This window comes from Mus caroli, chromosome 13 (assembly GCF_900094665.2).
Source record: "Mus caroli chromosome 13, CAROLI_EIJ_v1.1, whole genome shotgun sequence".
NCBI classification, from domain to species: domain Eukaryota; kingdom Metazoa; phylum Chordata; class Mammalia; order Rodentia; family Muridae; genus Mus; species Mus caroli.
Window position 1 is genome coordinate 27,437,019 of NC_034582.1, and position 13,772 is coordinate 27,450,790.

General features: G+C 39.1%; 1 protein-coding gene across 1 annotated transcript in view; it reads right to left on the reverse strand.

The window, feature by feature from the left end:
* Gmds (GDP-mannose 4,6-dehydratase) overlaps positions 1–13,772 on the reverse strand; it is a 515,369-nt gene that overhangs the window by 111,271 nt on the left and 390,326 nt on the right. Inside the window, exon 8 of the mRNA XM_021180416.2 lies at positions 11,687–11,805. Within this exon, the coding sequence (XP_021036075.1) occupies positions 11,687–11,805 (119 nt within the window). The remainder of the gene's footprint in view (positions 1–11,686; positions 11,806–13,772) is intronic.

Below are 13,772 nucleotides of genomic sequence, written 5' to 3' on the forward strand. Positions count from 1 at the left end.
ATAGCATGTGCATATGTATGTAATGTGTATATGTCTATGTGTGTGTGTGTTTGTAAGCATAGCATGTGCATATGTATGTAATGTGTATATGTCTATGTGTGTGTGTGTGTGTTTGTGTAAGTAGTGCTAAGTATCTAACTTAGGGCTTTAAAGCCTAGAAAAGCACTTTACCTACCAGTGCTTAGCAATAGCCCATTAAGGGTGCCACTTGAACCAGAAATTGTACAGTTGGGTCCCAGCTCTTCCACTTTTAGTGAGAAGGACACTGAACCTCTTGCCTAGTTTTTCTCCTCATTTAAACAGTTAGTTCTGGAACTAACCTGTATACACATGCAGCTTTTGTCTACCTAACACCTTTCTTTAGAAACAGCACCCTGCTACTGGCAACGATTCTGTTCCCCTCCCATCTAACTATTTACTCTCCATGGTGCTGTCCATCACAGACTTCCTTCCCTGACCACAGGATGAAGCCTGGGATCCAGCCTCACAGTTCGGCTATGGAGAGCAGTGTGCTGATGATCACAAGACACAACTATCCTTTTCAGTCATCATTCCAGTCATTAACAGCAGATTCTGTAATAGAGCTTAAGCTTGGTTGGGCACTGATAGATACTATTAGCCTTTACCTCTCTTTACCTCACCTCTGTGGTAGACCCTTAGTAACACCCTGTTGTAGCTGGGAAAACAGACAGGGAGGAAAAAATAGCTGCCCTAGAAAGTCATCAATCTGGGATTCCATCCCAGGAAAGTGACACTGAGCCTGGCCTGCAACCATAGTGTTTCAGCACATGTGTGCAGATAGGGATGAGTGCTTTTAAATGGAACTGCTTAGGCCATGAGATAAACTAAGTATCCTTGGGAGAAAGAAATGCATATAGCAGTCTCCCTAACCCTTCACACCCTAAGTCTACTGAAAAGCCTGCAGTCAGAGTGCACTGAACTCAGAATACTCTTTTGTCCTACACACACGCACACACACACACACACACCCCTATGATAAGGTTTGAAAGCTGCAACAAGAGATTGACAAGTATTGAATGAAACAGAACACGTATAATATATAACAACATTACCTGCATTACCACTCGAGTTTAAGAGCCATTATTAAGTAAAAAAAGGATAACTTGAGCCTGACAGTTAATCAGAAAATCAGTTGTGGCTACTACTCAACTACATGGTAGGGAGCAGAGACAGTTCAGGTACACTGGACAAAGTGATGATCTTTATCTTGGCAAGATACACATTGAGTGAATTTCATATTGCTACTTACACTTCTGAATTGTCTATCTGTGGAAAGTTTCACTCAATACTAATAAAATTCAGAAATTGACACTGCAGATATGGGGGAATGACTACATGCCTGAAGTCCTTAAAAGCATGTTTCTCACATCATGAAAAACAGCCATCTAAGATTTCTCTAGGCCTAGTGTGCCTTCTTTATCTAGTTTTGTCGATCTTTTTTACTATATGGATATTATTTCCAAGAAAGGCTCACTGCCCCTTTAAAAGCTCACAGCTATGGCTCACAGCAGGCTGGATTCAAACAGATGGCATTGCCTCTGTTTTCCCTGAGATTGGTATGCTGATGTATGGGGCTGAAAAAACAAACAGTGAAAAATAAGTTGTAGATAGTATGGTTTTATTAGGTGGGTGGGAGGAATAAGTTTATATAATTTGGGCAAACTATAGGTTGACTATCACTTTATCTGAAATGTCTCAGACTAGAATTTTGAGCACTTCTTTGGAGGGATTCTAGAGTATTTACACTTACATAAAGTAAGATATGTACCTGAATAAATTAAGTAAATTAAAAGTTCATTTATCTTTCACACACATCATATGTGCATAGCCTGGCAGAAAATTTATTATGTATATTTGCAAAGTCAGATGACACTTTTCAGATGTTTTTCCTTCTATCACAGAAGTCCTCAGGAACTGAAATCAGGTAGTCAAGCTTGGCCATGTGCCTTACCTGTTAAGTCATCTCAGCAGTGATGGTAATTTTAAACAGTGTTTTTAGGATAGCCGTGTTTAATATGACTACTCATGTGAGGTCAAATGTGAGATTTTCCTCCTGCCTGAAGAACATCCGTTGGGAGAATGTGGTTCTAGGCTCTCAACTCCAAGGATAAAACAGAAAACTTGAAACAGACACAAGATAATTAGGCAAATATCAAGAGTCACCAGTGTAAATGGCTGCAACTCTGAGGGCCCATCTTACAGAGACACCTCATATGCATCCCCCCTTCCAAAAAAGGGTGATAAAGCTTTGAATTCTACCAGAGTTATAGACAATTAAAGTCAATGTTTAGCATACCATTAAAAGTTGTTATATTTTATTCTATCATCTCAAGCACCAGAAAATGGTGGTTGGCAACACTTTCAGAAGAGCTCAGTGCCAAGAATTTCTATCAGAGTCTAGGGACACTGACTATGCTACCTTACTAGGCTTTCTCTGCAGAGGAGAAGCCAGGATTGGCAAGGCGGTTGGTAAGGAGTCATATGAACTACAGGAGGGAGGCCAGGTCCCAGTGGATACTTTCTCTTGTGTAGGATTTTAATATAAATCTGAAGATTATGCTTGGGAGGAGAGTGTGTATATTGCATATGAAAGACGCTTGGTCAGTCCTCTATCCAAGACTAAAAACTAAAACTAAAAAAAATATACATAAAAATCAAGCTTACAAGATTTTGGGTAAAACAAAGTTAAACAGTTTTTTGACTTTTGATTATGTTTTGGTAGCTCTCTCTGAGTGGATTGCCACACAGTATTTTCTAAATGAACTAGACCTTAGAATAGCATCCTATTTTGGGAAAGACAACAAGATGTCAAGAAATAAGAACTGAGCCTCATGTCTGCAGGACAGAAGACCAGTGATGACTGTGTCAGGTGTCATTTCCAGGGAAGAAAGGAAGCTGTCCTGCATTTTCCAGGAAAGTGACTTCATTGGAGATACATTCATAAGCCTGTCCTCAATTTTTAAAAAATGTGCTTGAAATGATTTTTTTTTTACTATAAAAGCATTCATGCTAATTTGGGAAATAGATGGTGGTAGAGAGTGGGGGAGGTTTGGAGAGATAGCATTTGATGCTCTTATAGAAGATTGGGGTTTGATACCCAGCATCCATATGGTGGTTTCAACCACCTATAACTCCAGTTCCAGGGGATCCAACAATCTCTTCTGACCTCTTCAGGTACTGTGCAAATAAGTGTACATATACACAAGCAGGCAAAACACCATACACATAAAATAAAATAAATCTAAGAAAAAATTTCAAAGAAGAAAAGTATAGGGCAGAAAGCTAAAGTCAACAGAGACTTCCATAAAACCTGGCATGTTTTCTTGTGGTCTGTCACATGCACGTTTGCAGAGCAGTCAAACCATGTCTACACCTGTGTTCTGCTTACTTTTTCATTCAATGTCACTATAACCATGGTTTATTGTATTTGTGTTCCCATGGCACTATTTTCCATAGTTACATAATAAATTAACTTACACACTTCCATGATGATGTCTTAGACATTCCTCACTTTCTATTTGTACAAAATCCATTAGATTGAGGTACAATCCACAAGCTGAAAATGTGTAACAGATACGTAGTGTGGTGAGTTCTGAAACACTCGGGTACTCCTGTAACCACCACCACAATCAAGCTCAAAATTCCTGCCATCCAGAACATCCCCAGCCACTCATGTCAGATTTAGGTATGTGTTTCTTATGTTGTGATTTGGTGTGGGAGATGGCTATTTACCCAGAAGTCATTTTTGGACAAACATTGATTGGTTTTATGGCTTACCAGTTCATCTTTGTTTAAACAGTATTTAAATCACACAGTCCTAATTAAATCATACAGCTTGTACTTCCTTGTGTCTTATTATTTCATTTAGGCATAATTAAGATTTTAATGATTCATTGATATTGTTACACATATCAATAATTTATGCTTTTTCTTCACTGAGTAATGTTACATTTGATTAAATATTGGGGGAGATGATGTGTAATTAGAAATAACTTAGTTATGCATATTCACAAGCTGCAAAGTATATGTTTTCAATATTCCCCAGTAAAAGTCAAGGATTGTTGGTGGCATAGTAAATATTGGTTAGATTTTAAAAGAAAGCAAAACTATTTTTCAAATTGCACACTATCATTGATTTCACTATTCTCATATCTTAATTAATATTTAGCATAGTTATAGATGGTTTTTGTATTCTGGCCATTCTAACAGGAGAATGTTGGTATTGATTTATAGTTTCCATGTACTTTACTCAAATATCCAATTATACTGACCCTATTTTTCTTGCACAGATATTTATACAAAACTTTGCTCATTTTTTTTTAAGTACACTCTTTTTTTCTTTTGAGACAAAGTCTTGACCTTGTTCTTTTGCCTTGACCTTCTTAATTCTGGAGCTACAGCTATGTACAACAATGTTGGACTTGAGTTATCTTCTTATTGTTGAATTATTGGAGTTAAAAATTTCAATTTAATTATTTCATTACACACACACACACACACACACACACACACACACACACATCCATCCCTTTTCTTTCAGACCATGGCCTCAAGTTTTTATTTTGTTACAGGTCACATTCAAAGAACAGAGATTTTTAAAGTCATATTCCTAATTTTATAAAACTACCATTTTCTCTTTCAGTCCTGGTCTCACACAAGGCTGGCAGGCACTAACTCTGACCTAACACCACAAATCACCATTTAAAAATGTCTCTTGCCTTTCCTGGCATAGGAAATCTTTACCTTTATTCCATATTGACCTATATGTTCAACAAGAACATGTACACAACATAAATGCTAAAAAAAGTGATAAATTAAACCATAAAATATAAAGTATTTGCTATTTGGAAAAGTACCATAACAAAATTGGAGAGGTAATGCAACAGATTAGGATACTATATATATCAAACATGAGAACTCATTAACCAGAACTGGAGAGAAGGCTCAGTGGTTAAGACCATGTTCAATTCTTGCAGAGGACCTGAGTCTGGTTCCCAGCACCCACAACTGCTTATAATTCCAGCTCCAGGAGATCCAATGGTCTTTTCTAGACTCTGAGTTCATCTGCAGTCACAGGCATAACTCGTACACAAACACATAATTAAAAAAGTAAAATTAAAAACGTCAAAAATTCAAATTACTAACAAAACCATTAAAAAAGCTACCAAAATAATGAACCTTTTTTTAAAACTATATTTTCACCTAGATGGCTTTTAGTTTTGTGTCTTAACACTCAGATCTGTGATCCATTTTCTATGATATGAAATGTCTGCTAAGTCCCACCTCCTCCCACCATTTCTGCAGTGTTGAGCACCATCTGCTGAAAAGACAATCTACTTCCAACTAAATCACGTTGACATCTTTGCAAGAATCCAGTTGACCACATAAACATGGATCTCCTTATGCAATTTTTATTGCATTCTGTTGGTCTGTGAGTGCGGCTACATGACAACACCATACAGCTCAAGTTTTAAAGGAATCTTAAAATGTAGCAGTAAGTATTCCCCAGTTGTGTTCTTTTCTAAAACAACTCTGCATTTCCATGTGAAATTTATGTGCCTCCCATTCCCTTCTCTTTCATCTGAAGATCTTGCTTGCTGTGTAGCTCAGGCTGGCCTCACTTTTACAACCCTCTTGCTTCAGCTTCCCTGGTGGCAGGAATACAGATGTGATCTACCAGGCCAGAATCAGCTTGTTAATTTCTACTTTTAAAAACACCACATGGCTTTGACTGGATTGCATGAAATCTATTGATTCATTTGAAAACAGCAATCAACAATGAGTTCTTCAAGCCAAAACCATGATGCTTCTGTAGCCTTGTCTTTTGGCTGCATTGTGGGTTCTTTTTTTTCCCACCCTTTCAACCTCCTAACACAAGATAGGAGAGAAAAAGTGGATAGAAAGTAAAGTGACATTATCGTTAGACTGCTTCCTGCTGATTAGGGTCATTGAGTTCCTTGGGGCAAGTTTGATCTTCCCTGTCATGATACCTGCATTTTTCTTTTTCTTTGACAATGACTACTTAGCAAACTAGCACCAACCAACAACCCACCCTGGCTCTTGGGGCCCTAACATTTATATACGCTCTGAAAGTTCCCAGAATTCTGAAAGTCATACAACCACAGAAACTATCTGCAGCTGGCAAAATCATGCCCATGCTAGAGCACAAGGCAAATCATAGTCAGCTGTTGTGGACAATCTGAAGCAGTCTCATATTCCATACTTGGGATTAAAATGATAACATATTCTTATAATACTTCTGTGTTAAAAGAAGCTAAAATGCCAAAATTGTCACTATATATTTCTCATTATTCAGGGTTTTGACAAAGTCTTCTAAAATTTGATGACACAAATGTTTCACGTGTTGTTAAATTCACCACTGAAAGTGTCATGTTTTCTAATGTCCTGTGAGTGGCATTTTTATTTCAGTTATAATTGTCTGCTGTTTTTATACTTAAATATAATTGAGTTTTTATATATGGACCTCCATCTTATGAGTGTGTTAAACAACATACACAGGACCCTTGGCTTGATCTCTAGCACAGCACACCTCTGTAACCCTAGGACTCTGGAGGGAGAGGTGACAGAATTTAAGTTCTAGGTTATCCTCCATTTCTTAGAGAGCTGGAGACTTGCCTGGGCTACATACCTGTCTCAGGAAAACAAAGCAATACAGCAAACAAAAAAAGCAAGCCTTTCTTTTTAGCATGTCTTTCCCTGGTTTTGACATAGTGCACTGATACTTCCTCGTATATACTCTGCTTGGGATTTACTATGAGTCCCAGACTAACACTTTCATTCAGTCGGGGAAAATGATTCTTAATTCTTTTTGTGCAAACCCCAAGAGCCCGTGACTTCAGTGACACCCCACCCCACCCCATTTCTTGGTAATTGCCCCACATGAAACTTCTTTTCCCTCCTAACTATTCTTTCCCTTGTATGCTTCTTTTGGATCATTTCTACCACTGTGTCTACACATTCTCTGTGTTGTTTCCAGTATGTAATTTGCTCAATGTCAATAGTAAAATTGTTATTACAGATGCTTAGTGCTTTATCTCTATAAGTTTCACCTATTTTTAAATATATGTTCTCTCTGAGATGCGTATGTCTTTCTGAAAATAAACAAACACAGTTTTAACAGGTTTCTTAATGTCTTTGTGTGTTTACATCCTTCTCATTAGTCCTTAGTCTGATTTTATTGTTTGCTATTCTGGCTGTGAATTATGTGGTTATGTTTTCTTGCTTTCTGACATACTACTAAAACCTGAATATAATGAATTCATTGTAGTCCAGTGTCAAGATTTTACCATTTCCTTTGATGATTGCTAGGTTTCACAATGCCCAAATGCTGTTATTTGTATTCTATTAGATCCTCTGCAAACCTCTATTGAAACTCTGTTTGTCTGTTCTAGCATTTCCTGTTAAGGTTATCTTATCTTTAAGACATAGTCTTCTGAAATCTTGATTGTACCCAGTTCTCCTCAGAATGGTTCATACAGATGCCTGAATCTAGTGTTGGGTGAATCTGAGGAAGCAGACAGACCTCTGTGCAGATCTCTCTCTCTCTCTCTCTCTCTCTCTCTCTCTCTCTCTCTGCGTGTGTATTCCATCTTTCTAAAGCTCTGCACCACAAAGTCTAGGTCCTTCAGACTTTTAGGGAACTTTTTATCTTGGGGGGACCCTTTCTAAACTCACAATTCACTACAACCACAGGAAGGGGCTCAGAGAAATTCAGAATTCAACCCTGATATTCTACTAGGGACCATAGTCCTGTATTGTCTCTGTCCAATACTAAAATAACTGTTTCATGTATTTTATCTAGTTTACCAGTTAAAAGGTTAAGTGTAGCAGGCATTGGGATGCATGCTTTTACTTTCAACACACTGGGAGGTGGAGGCAGGGGCGGAGGCAGAGGCAGAGGCAGAGGCAAGAGAATCTCTGTGGATTCAAGGATAATCTAGTCCACACAGAGTTCCAGGACTGCCAAGGTTCTGTAGAGAGACCACATCTCAAAAAGACTGCCAGGGTTCTGTAGAGAGACCACGTCTCAAAAAACCAACCATAAGTAAATAAAAATAAAAGCTGTAGTCTAGTTTCCTATATTTCAACATGGATAGATACCATAATTCTTTTATATGTTTTAAAAAAAATCTTGGAAAAATAGTTTGTCTGCACTTTAAAAAATTAAATGTATTACCACATCACACACAAACTCTACACCCAAATATAACACATAAAAGAACTGAAGGCAGGACCAACACAGACATTTGTGAATTAATATTTACATTAATATTGTTGGCCATACAACCTCAGGAGATAGGAGGTTGGAGGGACCCTCCAGAATGTACCAGCGACCTGGTAGGTGAGAGACTCTCAGGACTCAAAAGAAGGGATCTTAGATGAAATGCCAGACAGTAGGGAGAGGGTACTTATAGAGTCCACCTCCAGCAGGAAGACAGGGCATCAAATGAGAGAGAGGGGGCCCATCCCATAGTCACAACTCATAATTGCTCATGTATGGAAGAATTACAGGGATGGAAATGGAGAGGAGCCTGAGGAAAAGAAGGTCCAGGGACAGGCCCAAAGTGGGATCCAGCTCAAGGGGAGGTCCCAAGGCATAACACTATTACTGAGGCTATGGAGCACTCACAAAAAGGGACCTAGCATGACTGCACTCAGGAAGACCCAACAAGCAGCTGAAAAAGTCAGATGCAGATATTTGCACACAACCAATGGACAGAAGCAGCTGACCCCTGTTGTTGAATTAGGGAAGGCTGAAAGAAGATTAAGAGAAGGGTGATCCTGTAGGAGGACCAGCAGTCTCAACTAATCTGGACTCCTGAGATCTCTCAAACACTGGACCACCAAACAGGCAGCATACAAAAGCTGATATGAGGCTCCCAACACACATACAATAGAGGACTGCTGGGTCTGTGTTCATTCAGAGATGGTGCACCTAACCCTCAAGGGACTGATGGCCTCAGGAAGTTTAGGTGTCAGGAGGGTGGTAAGTGGGGACATCCACGTGGAGACAGAGGGTGGGGAGGAGGTATGGGATGTGGAATAGTTGTAGGGTGGATGGGGGGATAAAATATGGAGTGTAAAAAATAAATTAATTAATTTAAAAATATTGTTGATAATATGAACTAACCAGTACCCCCAGAGCTCCCAGAGACTAAAGAGTACCAACCAAAGAGTACACAAAGAGCTCATGGCTCCAGCTACATATGCAGCAATGGATGGCCTAGTCAGTTATCCGTGGGAGGAGAGGCCCTTGGTCATGTGAAGGCTCTATGCCCGAGTGTAGGGGAATGCCAGAGCCAAGAGGTGGGAGTGGGTGGGTTGGTGAGCATGGGGAGAGGGAGGGAATAAGGGGAGAGGGTTTTTGGAGGGAGACCAGGAAAGGGGATAACATTGGAAATGTAAATAAAGAAAATATCCAATAAAATAAAATATTGTTGGCCATAGCTTGCAAGGTAAAAGAAATCAGGGGTCCATCAACAGAGGAATGGATAACAAAATATTACCTATAACCACAATAGAATAGTATTCAGTCATTTTGTCTTTAAGAAAAAAGATCTTGCTAGATATGTAGTTCAGACTGGCTTGTACCCCTAGTATTCCTGGTATCTCCTGCAGTTGAGGGGTTACAGGCTTATACTACACCTAGCTATTTGTCAGTCTTTAAAAAAGAAAGAAACAGAAAGAAAATGAAACACTACCACATAGATGAATTTTTAAAGCATTATGATAAGAGCAAAAGGACAAATTGAAGGATTACACTGCCAGGAGCTGTTTATAACAAGCAAATTCACAGAGATGGACAGTAGAATAGAAATTACTAGGTAGCAGGAGAAAGGAGAATAAAAAGGAAATATTGTTTTTATTGTTTAATGTAAATGAAAAGTTTGGAAAATGGATAGTGGTGATGGTCATAAAATATTGTAAATGTAATAAATGTCACTAAACTGTAAAGTAATTCTCTGTAGGGATTTATCACATTGCTTGCTTATTCTAAAAAACATTGTGCAATGCTTCAAGCATGAGTGGTCCATCGTGCTTCTCTAGGTGAGACTGTATGAAGGACAGCATAGCAACCCCTAGGACACAGATGGAATTGGGAGGCTAGATGGAAGCAGTATATTAGTCTGGGGTTCCAGGAATTGATAGATTATCACGTTTGTGTTTATGTGTCATTACTTGTAGCAAATACACACAAATACAGGATGACGGAGTATTAAGTCATAGCTATTCCTAATGGTCCAGGGAAAAGAAAAGTATGACGCATATGAAACTTTCCTGTGGAATTTTAATGGTTAGAGATTATTAAAATATAAAATAAAAGCTGGTAGTGGTGGCGCACACCTTTAATCTCAGCACACAGGAGGCAAAGGCAGATAGGAGGATCTCTTGAGTTTGAGGACAGCATATTCTACCAGAAAAGTTCCAAGACAACCAGTGCTACACAGAGAAATGCTGTGTGGAAATGCCAACTATAGAGCTATCCTGCCTCTTGTATGCTGTGGGGTGACCTGGGTGAGGGAGGGGTACACTCCTTCCTCTCCTCTCCAGTTGTGGCAGGCAGCTGAGATGACTCCAGGTCATGAAAACTGGAGAGTAGACCTTGTCCCTCACTGGCTGTAGCACTCAGAATAACAGACTCTGCACCTTTCCTGGGCATCACAGTAGAGCTGGCTCTGGTGGCAGAGGTGTAGACAAGCCATCCCCAAGGACATGATAGCAGAAGAGATGAACGTGCCCTTTGCCAACTTCAGCATTCGGTGAGCTAGACAGGGCAGTGCTGAAGGGCTCACCTTGATGGTGCAGGTGCAGGAAAGCTAGCGGGTTATCTAACTCATCTACTTCCTGAGGCCAGATCCAGGGCTTTGGGTTGGCCCACCCCAACATCTACCCCATCTATGACCTGCTGGAGCCCATGAAAGAGCGGGTCCTGCATATCCAAAGTTGCTGGATCTCTATGACACAGGGCAACAGCAGGATATCTGAGAGGAGTCCTCCCGAGGATCCAGTATAGATTATGTAGCAGAAGACAGAAGGTTAGAAATAGATTGATGACTCTTTCCAATAAACATAATGCAAGTAAAAATGTGTAGAAAAAAGGGTGTTAGCCACTGTCACATATTACAGCTTCCATGACAAGAATTTTTTGATTTTATTCTATTTTCTTTTCTTATCTTTTGTGGAGGAGGTTGCAAGGGCAGAGGATGATATGAAAGGACAAGAAGGTGAATGCCATTGGGTGCTTGATGTGAAGCTCACAAAGAATTAAAGAAAAGTTAAAAAAATCTTTGAAGAAACAAACAAACAAAAAAACCAATACACATACACATATGAAAGTACTGCAAAATACTGTGTACATCTTCACATTAGTCTCCTAAAAGGATACAACTAGCTGTAGTAAAGTCATATGACACAGAATTTACCTTATCATAAAGTTTGAATTGAAGTAAATCTTGAGAAGACTAGGTTTAGAAAGTGATAAAGATTTGACACACTAACTGGAGTTGGATATGAGACTCATAAGGGCTTCTTGCATCACCTTATAAGAGGCTGAGAGAAGGTGATGGGAAGCAGAATCAAGTAGAAGAGCATGAACAATAAATACCTGGAGAGCAAGCAGTAAGCAACCAGCGGGCGTACTTACACAATGGTTTTTCCGATGTGCATGAATGATTTTTCAACAAATTCACGGACACTGTGAACTTCCCCAGTAGCTATGACAAAGTCCTCTGGCTCATCATTCTGCAACATGAGCCACATTGCCTAGAGAGAAAGAAGTAAAGTCATGTGAGAGTTGCACTTAGTGATCTCTGTGGAAATGTAACATTATCAAAGCACATAACTGAATAGGGAAGTATATAGTTTGACAATGAGTGTTAACTTAATGTTAACTACTTGAGTAGTATTCTAACTACTCAAGATGGTTCTTATAATTTAATTACACTAGAAAAACCTGAGAAACATCTTGGTGTGAATACTTGGCCCCAATCACAGAATCTAGGGAATTTTCTTTTCAGTAGATCAGGAGATTGCTATACAACAGGCTAAGAGGAAATGTTGATCAATAGCCAGTGAATAACCTTTGTCTAGAATATTATGCAAGAATAATCCCAGAATGTTTAATTGTTCTTCATGGCAGGCAAGAAAAAGTTTTTCAAATTTTAGAAGTAAAATTCCACTTTTTAACACTGAGGTTGAAAACTCAGCAGTAAAAACAAACAAACAAACAAGAAACAAAAATCACTAACAGAGAAACAGTCACATAATAGGAACGACTAGCATTTTAACAGGTTGTCAGTGTCAGAGTCCAACCTTCATACTGTGACAGAAATGGACATCTTGAGAATTAGAGAAGATGGTTGGCACAAATGAAGCAACATTTTGAACCACAGACTAAGAGAAACCACTACATTGTGACTCTATTTGCTTAGAAAAACATTGATCAGTAGCATGTAGGTGTATAGCTTCCATAGGTTTATATATCAATTATATAGGATGTATGTATGTATGTCTGTATGTGTCTGTCTGTCTGTCTACGATACAGACTATGGGGCTAGAGATGGGGCTTAGTGCTGCCGACTACTTGCTGCTCTCCCAGAATACTGGGATTTGGCTCGCAGAACTCACATCAGGCAGTGCTAATTCCCTGCTCCAGTGCTTCAGGGATCTGAGCTCTCTATCATCCATGGGCAGCTATACTCATGTACACACACACACAAACACACCTAAAAATAGTCCTTAAAAAATAGGTGTTGAAGAACTCTGCTATTAAGCTCACAGTCCAGCCTGTCTAGAAACCTCTCTCATCTCGGTGCAAATTGGAGAATTCCATTTTTCAGTGGGGCGTCCCTTTCTTTTCCTGGCCTTGGTTGAGAGTATCTCTGAGCATATATGCTTGACCTTATTTGGAGGATGACCCTGTGCAGAACTCTCAATAAGCACTGTGTAACTCAGCACATGAGTTCCATTCTACCTTCTTATCATATGATAATTAGTTACTGAGTTATGGCAAATCAGCCCTCTCTACCTGTACCCCTAAGAGTCCTTATATTATATACCCTTATATATCCTACCCATGAAACAATAAAGTAGATCTGTCTCTCTGAAGCTGCCTCCAGAAGTAATTTAGTCATCACAGCCACCCAAACCTTGCTTGCCATTTGTCCACCCACCATCATGGACCAGTGGCCAACAACCTCCAAGAATAAGGGAGACCCACATAGCTGGACTCTGAAAAGAACATGTTCATATTTCTTTAGGAAAGATCCCAGCAATGCTGGAGATATAGTTCCTGAAGCAGTTCATGCTCTGGGTTTCATCTCTAGTAAATGTGCTCCCACCCCAAATCTCAAGAAAAAAAAAAAAAGAAAAGTTTTGTTTTCGTTATTATTACCTATTTCTCAGAGTAAAAATAAGCAAAAAAGCATCTGCATTTCAGTATGACACAACCACAGAGATCTGCTTACATAGCACTTGTGCTAATTCAGAGAGAACAACTTCAGGGAGCTTCTCCTGTCAACTGCTGTAAGAGTAGAAACCAGTTTCTCAAACCAGTGAGCTAGCCCAGTTTCTCTTATAAAATGTCACTACAAGTTTAATTCCTATTCATTCATTCATTCATTCATGCACAACCTTTTAACAAAAAAATTTATATATTCTTTCCTTTGAAGTTTTTTATATGGGTAATGCCTTTGGTTCACTACTGTTTTACATCATATTTGTGATCTGAG